The 10380-nt window shown below is 45.2% G+C and overlaps 1 protein-coding gene across 2 annotated transcripts; it reads right to left on the reverse strand.

Moving 5' to 3' along the window:
• Positions 1–394: 394 nt before the first annotated feature.
• On the reverse strand, positions 395–4880 carry LOC119299418 (protein FAR1-RELATED SEQUENCE 5-like). 2 transcript variants are annotated; one of them, XM_037576654.1, is made up of 5 exons: positions 4624–4880; positions 4335–4469; positions 3496–3558; positions 3128–3190; positions 395–3029 (listed from the first exon to the last, which is right to left on the reverse strand). In XM_037576654.1, exons 1-5 carry the CDS (start codon positions 4654–4656, stop codon positions 1119–1121), a joined length of 2205 nt encoding a protein of 734 aa, XP_037432551.1. In that variant the 5' UTR covers positions 4657–4880; the 3' UTR covers positions 395–1118. The 2 variants fall into 2 exon arrangements, with proteins under 2 accessions (XP_037432551.1, XP_037432550.1); XM_037576653.1 differs by having other exon boundaries at positions 3496–3576.
• Positions 4881–10380: the final 5500 nt, after the last annotated feature.

Below are 10380 nucleotides of genomic sequence, written 5' to 3' on the forward strand. Positions count from 1 at the left end.
TTTTGCCATGACTTCCACGAATGTCATTTTGTGCTAAAAAAATTCAAGCATACAAAACATGTGTCAGAGTTTAGCACCAAAACAATTTAGATTTTTAATTTTTAAATATTTTTTGATTTTACTGTTTGTCAAGGTGCATTTAAGCTCAGGAGCATATGCTCCATGTCCCAAAAGTCTACTATATTTACAGACTTAAGCGGAGATCGTAGCAAATCCCATTGGGATGCCCAACATGGCAGAGCAATTGTACATGTGTGCGTAGCGTAGATTTTCCTTATATTATTTCAGTTGTGTTGCAACTTTTAAACACAAAACACGCTTTGAAATACTAGGTGAAATCCAACTCTCAACTGATCCAACTTGGTCTTTCACTGAAAAACCAAAAGCTATCAGATTTAACGGTACAAGCTTTCAGAGACGAGCAAAATGCTGGATCAGACATAATCTCAGTCATGGCAGCAGTAGGCCAACAGTATGCGCATTCAACACAAACTGTATTAACCACATGAACTCCTGGGGCAGATAAACTCACCAGCTCTAATCTCTGGCATTTTGAGATTGCATAGACACTATCTAGTTCTCTTGGACTCTTATCATTATCTTGAATTCTTAATTAGCTAAAATAAACATCCTAACTATTCTATCATCCTGGACATGAGCATCCTCCTAATTCTCTACAGAAACCTGCTGCTGGACATCCTGATTCCCGCACCAAAGACACTGGTGTTCAACACCGGGCTCACTCAAACCTATGAAAACCAGCAAATTCCAAACACCGTAGCAGCGCAAGTCTAGTATCCAGTAGAGGTAGTCAGTTAGTTCAACAAAATGACTTGCATAACAGTAACCCTGCAGTGACGCAGATGCTTCTGTTGCCTGCCCCCTTGTCCACAACACAAGTATAATAATTTTCAGGATTATTTTTGTGCTGTTGCGAAGTTCACCTGAATCTTGTCGACTTCAAGCATGAATGCGTCGTATTTTGCGCCATCGCTGCATATTGTTTTGCCGAGGTCAGCCATTTTAGTCATAAAATTTGTGTATCTCATTGTAGTGTCCATCTGCTCTGAGCATTTTTTCTTGTACTGTTTCTCCTTCTCTTCTCTGAATTTTTCAGTTCATCTGGGCACTATGTACTGCTCTGGTATTTGATTGATTCCAAACTGTGTGAAAAGTCTGAATATGTGGCAGCACAGTATTCCATCCCTGGTAAACTTTGCGCACTGGCATTTGAATGCATTGGTGCCAGATTCAACCTGCACTTCAAAGTTATTTCGATCAAACTCTGGATTCTCATAGTTGAAAACCTTGTTTAGTCGGTACACAGCCCCTCTTTGGACCTCCTGCACATTGAAAGCGGTAGAGTGGAGAAGTTCTCTCTGTACTTTCAGAAATATTTGCCTTGTGTAAATATCAGCTGCATGCTTTTCTATTGGCTGCAATGAAAAGCATGAAGGTACAGTTCCTGTTTGCAGTCTATCTTCTTCATCTGTTTTAGTTATATTCTTATGTATCTCCTCATATCTTTCAATGAACTTCTCTATTCTGTCAATAGAAAGCACATAGTCATTGAATAACAAGTTCATCCCTTCGTCACATCCATGTGATTGGACAAATGGATAGAAATCTTCTCTGAAATAAACAGGCACCCAGTTTTTCCTTCTTTGCCACAAGAGTTGTAGGTACTCGTTTTCACTTGCACCGTATCTCTCAATGAGTGCATCCCACCCTTCTTCAAATTCTTTTTCTGTCAGTGAGTTGTCAATCAAGCTATTCAGGTCTGCTTTTATGTTGCCACTTTCTGCTATGAAGGCTGAAATATTTTGCTGTGCTTTTTCCAGTACATCCCATTTGCACAACCGATGCCTTACTTGTGGCATGACCTCTCCAATTGCTTTTGCCATAGCTTCATCCTGGTTTGTTATAATTGATACTGGCATTTTGTCTTCCATCACATGCAAAAGTGTTTCGAACATCCATTTGTATGTTTCAGCGCTCTCATCATGTAACAAGGCACATCCTAACAAGAGGGTTCTCCCATGGTTATTTATTCCAATAATAGGAGCAAATAGCATGTTATGCCTATCTGTGGTATAGGTAGTATCAAACAACAGGAAATCTCCAAAAATCTCATAATCCATCCTTGACCTCGCATCAGTCCAGAAAACACTCCGAACTATGTTGTCTTCATCTGTTTGCTTCATGCATTGAAAACTTGGATCCTGAAGCTCCTTTTCTTTGAAGTACATCAACATTCTTCCAACATCTGAGTTCTCTTTTCTATGTTGTTCTATACATAGTAAATTGGTCCCATCTTTTTTCTTGAATGGTATGCTTCCAAAGCTGCCTCTCATTCTCCTAAAAATCTTCATAACTTTATTTGGAGGTATCCTAGTTCGTTGCAGAACTTTCAGAAATGACCTTTCTTCGGTTGATATGTGTTTGTGGCTCAAGTAGAATTTTGTGAGGGAAGCACTTGGACATAGCGGATGGTTATGCTCATTACGAACTGTTGTGAACTCCCATTGGCCTTTAGCGAGTTTCACTATTACCTTTGCTTGGCAATTTGTCTTCTCTATAGATTTTCTCTTCCGCTTCCTCTGCAGGTCCGGAGTTGCCCTCGATTTACCACTCCTGTTGCATATGAGGTGAAACTTCTTCCTCATGTAATTTGTACCGCGCTTTGCCTCAAAACCTGTTAGGAGAGCATATGTATTATAGAACCTGTGCGCATCTTCAAGGGTTTGGAATTTCATTCCAGGCTCTGGTTGTTTTGCCATCTCCAATTGTTCAATTTGAGGATAGAAGTATTTTCCGACTTCACTATCTGAGTCACTCCCTGAGCTGCTGTCTGAATCAGTTTCACTGCTGCTATTGTTCCTTAGCATTTCGTTGCTTTCCACAATATCATGTAACTGGTTTTCTTCTTCGGCTTGCTGCAGTGGATGGTAAACTGAGTTGGTTTGTTGATCCTGTCCATCTGCCAGTAGTCCTTCTGTATTCTTTTCAATACTATCTGAAGATGGGTCCTGCATGACAATGAATAACTTATGTTAAGCTACTGTGAAATGCCATATTCAGGTATCTAACTTGGGTGACATGATTATGCTTTGCTCGGTTTGTTTACCTGATCATTATCACCAGCTGGTTGTAGTGTTCCTTCTGTCATTGATTGTTTGCCAACAGGTTCCTGTGTTAGGTATTAATTTGTTTATATGCTGAAGGATGGGATGACTCACGAAATAGAAAAGTGCCATATAATAATCTACACTATAATAATAATTCTCGGTCAGAATTTTGTCTTCCAGTCGAACAATACAAAGACTAATAGACAAATAGAAAAGTGCCATATATTAATCGCTCTAGGTCAGAATCATTACTTCCAGTCAAACAGCACAGAAACTGATGGACTAACAGTTCAATTTCTCCAACTCAAACAAAATGGAATGCATAACAGCCGGAAAGGTCGTAATTATGCTATTTTTGTCTGCATACCTGGTAATTATCACCGGCTGGTTGCAGTCTTCCTTCTGTCATTGATTGGTTGCCAACAGGTTCCTGTGTTAGGTATTTAATCTGTTTAAATGCAGCATGGTAGGATGACTCATGAAATAGAAAAGTGACATATATTAATCTACACAATACTAATCATTCTCGGTCAGAATTTTGTCTTCCAGTCAAACAACACAAAGACTGATAGGCATATAGTTCTTAGCACAAATTCCTTTTTCCATTCAAACAACATAATATGCATAACAGCCACGGAGGGACATATAATTATTACGTTGACAGACACACATTCAGTGGTTACTTATTATCTGCAAAGTCCATTGGTAATCTCCTCTACAAACATAGTTTTTTGTTGTTTAATTTAGCTGCAGCACAAGCAAGCATAGCTCTATTTCTGTCCAAATCATTGGGCACATATGGTACCCGCATACAGGCACAAACCACCCAGATGCATGTATGCACATACAAACTGAATACTTGGTGCCTACTGGATAGCCTACTGGACACTAGGGCCACAGTGCTGCAAGAGTATAAAGTCACTTCATGTGCATCGCTATGAGATATGAGCATTGCCAGCTATGATAAGAAAACCCATGTCAGCACTTAATACCAATACACATCCTACTGAACTATTTACTTAAGATATGTACCAAATGCATTTAAATTCCTGCAGCCCAACAAGCCCTTAACTCAACAAATTGTCTACAACACAAATAACCATTGCACTTAACATCCTAAGAACTAGCTGTAGCACGGGTCAGCCAGTGGTAGTTTGAACTGACGAATGCACCCAAACACCAAACGGATATATGTTCAAGTGATACCTTTCCACTAGGTAATTCTGTTGCAGGGGAAACTTCATGGTCTACTACATTGTATGCCTTCCTCTGTTCCGTGGAGTTCTCTGCATTTCTTACTTGTGCCTCGTCCAATTCCGTAACCATGTCTCCCATCACAAACTGTAACAATCCCATCAAGTCAGTTTCATCTACGAATACATCATATAACATCAGTAGCAGACTGTATACGAATTGTGGTCTGGGCCATGGATCAAAGCTACGAACATGTTATTACAGGGAGAATATATATTAATTGTAGGGTTTTAGGGCACACCTTCTGGGTATCAGCACCAGGGCTCGGCGGCATCCGCCGCCGCGCCGCCGAGGGGGGCTAGGCTAGATCCGATTCCCCAACACGAGAGGAGGGAGGGGGGGTTGGCTTGTGGAGCGAGGAGAGGAGGGGTTGGGTCCGAACAGGGAGAGGAAGACTACCCTTGCTGCGGCGAGATGGGGAAGAGGGCGGAGGATAGATGTGCGGCGGCCGCCTGCTGGATAGAGGACCGAGATGGACGAGGGATCTCATGCCCTGCGTTGTGTTTCTCCTTTGGCCCTTGTGCTATGAGGTGGACGTCCGCCGTTTAACTCCCGAGACGCAGATTTTTCGTTTTTTTAAGCAACCATATATACTTATTTCATTAGATTAGACAATCTGTTCACACAGATTAAACATATGGTCATTATACACGACATAAATGCTTGTCAAACAACTCTGCATAAAGAATTTCACAAGAGGTAAAACTACCATTCCACCCCTGCAGAAACTCGTGCCTTGCCGAAACATAGTCCACAAACGTCCTCCACCGTCACCATGGCAATGCCGGAAAAAGATGAGAACAGTCGCCATACCAAGATCTAAGACAGCACAACCGCATACAAAGATGCTTTTTGAGCTGATGAAGCGGGTCGCAACAAGCAACGAGACCAAGTCTTTATGGCATGTAGGCGGGAATCTTCCCCGTGTTCACCAGATCTCGACGCCGTCAACTTCATCCGATGTATTCGAAGAAGAGGAACGTCGCTGCCCGTCGTCATCCATGCACCCAAATGCAAGACAGTAAACACAACTACAACAGCCGACACGACCGCCACCCGCGCCGTCAATCGACCACCAGACACGAACCTCGCAGGATCCCCAGATTGGCGAGACTACCAGGCCACCTGTCCCCCAGCGCCACCAGTTGCAACGACGACTTGATGGAGGAAGAGTAGAGGCAAATTATTCCGACGCGGCGCCACCTCCTCCATGGAAACAACGCCCCAAGGAAGCACTAGGCCAATCCTAACTATAGACCTAAGTCAAAGCACCAGGGTCCCCACCTCCTCCGGCTGCCGTAGCGGCGGACGGAGGAGACAGGGACCGGCGGCAGCGGTTTGGAGGCCGGTATATTATCTCCCCCTTTTTGATGGGTTCATATAAATTGTCGGTATATCTAACTGACGAACATTCACTCGAAGGGAAATGTATGCAAGTTTAAAAAAACATTACACTATGTCGCTGGCATCCCCCTTAATGGCAATTTTCCATTACATACATGGCAAGTCCCTCAAAATTGCATGGCAATTTTAGTTATTATGGCATGGCAACCGGGTGTTCGCTAGCAATTTCTCCTCGACAAACGTTCGCCAGATAAACAGGTCCATTTGCTTCATATTATTCTTCAATGATGTGTTGTGGTCCTATGATGCTTGAGTAGATTTTGTTGTCCTATGGGTGATTGGTGAATTGCTATGATTGGTTTAATTTGCTTGTGGTTGTGTTGTTGTCATTTGGTGCCTATCATACGAGCGCGCGTGTGGATCACACAATAGGGTTAGTTGTATGTTGGTAGGACTATGCATTGGAGGGCAAGAGTGACAGAATCTTCTTCCTACCATAGGAATTGATTCATACGGGATTGAAGGGGGACCAATATCAGTATATCTTAATGCTATGGTTGGGTTTTACCTTAATGAAGTTTGGTAATTGAGGATGCTTGCTAATAGTTCCAATCATAGTGCATAGAATTCCAAGTAAGGGATGATATGCTAGCAGTAGCCTCTCACACATAAAAACTTTCTATCAGTCTAGTAACTTAGCCAATTGCTTAGGGACAATTCCGCAAATCCTACCACCACTTTTTCACACTCGCTATACTAACTTAATTGAACTTTTATTAAAACAACACCTAACTTTTATTTTTCACATTCTTTATTATCTTGCAAACCTATCCTTGGCGACGAGCGGGGCGGCCGAGTGGTGAAGACGTGTCCAACCAGGTGGGGACGCGCGGGGCAGACGAGTGGTGAAGACGTGTCCAACCAAGTGGCGATGCGTGTGGCGGTCGAGTGGTGAAGACGTGTCCAACCAAGTGGCGACGCGCGGGGGCTGCCGATTGGTGAATACATGTCCAATTGAGTGGCAACACACGGGGCCGCTGAGGGAGTCATGGATTAAGGGGTCATCGGGTTGCTGGCCCATTGCTTATGGGCCGGACTGAGGGGGCTGCTATGAAGCCCAGCTAGAGTACGGATCCATGGATGGATAAAAGATCTTCGGAGTCGTGGAGTGCCCTTCAACTCAAGATTTAGCATGATCTTTCCTTCATTGTAATTGATCGCATGTAACCCTAACCCTATCGGTGCCTATATAAACCGAAGGGTTTTAGTCTTTATGGCTAGAGCAACATCCATCACCCCATCAACCTAGGGTTTAGCTCGCCTGATCTCGAGGTAGACCGACTCTGTAACCATATCATACACATGAAATACAATCAAGCAGGACGTAGGGTTTTACCTCTTCGAGAGGGCCTGAACCTGGGTAAACACTGTGTTCTTCGTCCCTTGTTCCCCGTTGATCCTAGATCCACAGCTCGGGACCCCCTACCCGAGATTCGCCGGTTTTGACAATGACATTGGTGTTTCCTTTGAGAGTTCCGTTGTTGGGTCACCGAAGGATCGATGGCCCGCCTGATCATTGGAGATGGCGTCAGTTCCGGGGACCTCTTTGTCAACGGGCAACTTTTCGCGTTTGGCAGCATCGTGCTGCACGCTAACCCAACTGGTCATCTAGACCAAATCAACAATTTCGCACCCGAGCAGCGGATTAGATTCGGTAGCTTGGAGTACATCGCGGAGGCGATCTGGTCTTTGCCGGATTCGCGGCCTCGCCTGGTACCCCTATGGGCCCCCTAGTGCCTGCTCTGGAGCTTTCTCCTGATCCGATCTACGGATCGGCCTTGACCCCCCTATCGGCCTCAAGCTCGGATAACACCACTGAAAGGATCGATATGGTTGACTAGAGGGGGTGAATAGGCAACTAACAATTTTTAACTTTTCTTTACCAAATTAAACTTTGCATCAAAGTAGGTTGTCTAGATGTGCAACTAGGTGAGCAACCTATATGATGCAACAACAACGAACATACATGCAAGCAAGAGAAGTAACACTAATAAGCTTGCACAAGTAAAGGTAAGAGATAACCAAGAGTGGTCCCGGTGAAGATGAGGATGTGTTATCGAAGTTCCTTCCTTTTGAGGGGAAGTACGTCTCCGTTAGAGCAGTGTGGAGGCACAATGCTCCCCAAGAAGCCACTAGGGTCACCGTATTCTCCTCACGCCCTCACACAATGCGAGATGCCATGATTCCACTATTGGTGCCCTTGGAGGCGGCGACCGGACCTTTACAAACAAGGTTGGGGTGAACTCCACAACTCAATCGGAGGCTTCCAACAACACCATGAAGCTTCACCACAATGGACTATGGCTCCGTGGTGACCTCAACCGTCTAGGGTGCTCAAACACCCAAGAGTAACAAAATCCGCTAGGGATCAGTGGGGGAATCAAATATCTCTTGGTGGAAGTGTAGATCGGGGCCTTCTCAACTACTCCCGAGCAAATCAACAAGTTTGGTTGGCTAGAGAGAGAGAGATCGGTCAAAAATGGAGCTTGGAGCAATAATGGAGCTTTTCGGGGGAAGAGGTAGGTCAACGAAGAAGGGAACCCCCTGAACAGCCCCGTAGAGGGCGGTACTACCGCAGTGGGCAGCGCTACTACCGCTCCCCCTTACGGTACTACCGCCTAGCTAGAGAGGGCTTGAAGATAGAGGAGGGATTGGCCCAGCGCGGTACTGTCACGGTTGCAGGGCGGTACTACCGCTCCTGAGCGGTACTACTGCACCTACTACCGCTGCAAGTGCCGCTCAACCCGACACGAGAAGTGCCCCCTCGAGTCAAGGCGGTAGTGGCCCGGTACCGCAGTGGTACTGCCACCGAGGACACACAAGCGGTACTACCGTTGGGCACCGCGGTACTACCGCTGGGGCTAAAGACTGCCCAAACAGCAGGGAATAAGACCTCCAACGACGCGGGAAGGCCCAGCGGGTGTGAAACAAAAGTGTATGTGATGATTCCACCCTAGCCATACCAAAGCGGAGCCCCTCTTGATAGTACGGTGACTCCTACGAAACTAATCCACCAACAAGAAACGAAAGAGCTACACCGTCTTGAAAAACACTCCGAGGGGAAAGAAATCGTCTCGAGCCAAAGGATGAATCTCCGAAATGCTCAAAGCACAAGGTTAGTCCGCAAATATGTTGTCATCAATCACCAAAACTACATCGAGAGAGATATGCCTTAACAATCTCCCCCTTTTTGGTGGATTGATGACAACCAGGGATTTGCACAGGGAAAAAACATAAAAGTAAGGATACTTAGAACTACAAAATATAGACGGGCTCCCCCCTGAATGTGTGCACCTAGTTAGTAGTGCCTTTGGAATGGAAGGCACACACATTCGGATCAACACTCCCCCTATATTTTATAGTCCAAAAGTTCTAAGCACGGGATACATGAGAGCAGGGAATAAAACAGGATAAACATGCAACTCATAAGATACTACAGTACTGAATAGACATAGATAATAAGGTAAAGATAGGGTAGCATATGTCTCACACCATATGTCTAGAACTTAGGACTCACTGGCACCAAACCAAACCAAGCAAAACAACGAGAAAACACAAGACACCACAAACCACAAAGACACACTCGCAACACGACAACAACACAAATCCCTGAACTCTCCCCCCTTTGGCAGCGAGACACCAAAAGGGCAAATAGCGAAGCTACGTCCCCAGGTGATAGAAACCTCATCACATCCTAGCAGGGTCATCCGCACTGCCATCCTCAGTCGGAAACTGCTCGGTGTCTGAATCGGTCCACGGGCAGTGCTGTTGAATCCATTCCTCCTCTTCAGTGATCTGGCCCTCAGAACCGCTGGCAACGGTCGCACCCAGCTGACGCATGAGCTTCTTGTGACGCCCCTGGCCTGCTTCTCAGCCACATGAGTCATGTACTGACCATGAGACTCCATGTAGAAGAGCTTCTTCATCTTGCATTTAAGCTTCTTTGCCCAAGAGGGTTCTGCACTAGAAGGCCCAAAGTCCTCATTGTGATCATCGGCCGCAGCCCCACCCTCGATCTCCATGTCAGCAGTAATAGACGGACCCCCTGGTTTAGGCGCTAGGGTGCCCCAATTGTCCTTCTTCCTCATACGCTTGATCCCATGAGAAACCAATTCTCCAGTTTCCAACATCTCCTTGGGATAGACATGTGCCCAGGCCTTCTCAATGAGCCGCATGATGAATGGACCATAGATTGGGCACTTGCGCTTAGAAACGGCAGAGAGAAATTCAGACCACATAACATGAGAAATGTCTAGGCACTCTCCAGTGTTTGCTTCCTTCTCATGATGGCAGAATAGAAGCATGTCCACGAGATAGGAGTGGACCATATCCAGATTCCCGATGCGAGGGAAGAGAGTCTCTCGGAAGACACGACGAAGGATGTCCAGAAAGGCAGACAGCTCATAGGTTTCCTTCTTAGCACTACAAAAAAATACACTTCCGTGATGATACGTGTTTGTCACAGTAGGTCGCTTTTTTGTCATGCATGTACATCCATGACAAATTTATGACAGAATCAAGATAGTCATACCTGTGCTGTCGTAGAAGTGTTCCATGACATTACCAAAATTATCATCACGGAAGTGTCCACTTC

Source organism: Triticum dicoccoides, chromosome 5A (assembly GCF_002162155.2).
Source record: "Triticum dicoccoides isolate Atlit2015 ecotype Zavitan chromosome 5A, WEW_v2.0, whole genome shotgun sequence".
NCBI classification, from domain to species: domain Eukaryota; kingdom Viridiplantae; phylum Streptophyta; class Magnoliopsida; order Poales; family Poaceae; genus Triticum; species Triticum dicoccoides.

Bases quoted from the DNA above. Each gene is read 5' to 3' on its own strand.
- LOC119299418 (XM_037576653.1), bottom strand. From the start codon at position 4,656: ATGCCGCCGAGCCCTGGTGCTGATACCCAGAAG. The intron at 4,470-4,623 runs GTGTGCCCTAAA...GGATTGTTACAG, and splicing joins CTGGTGCTGATACCCAGAAG to TTTGTGATGGGAGACATGGT. The intron at 3,577-4,334 runs GTATCACTTGAA...GCATTTAAACAG, and splicing joins CAGAATTACCTAGTGGAAAG to ATTAAATACCTAACACAGGA.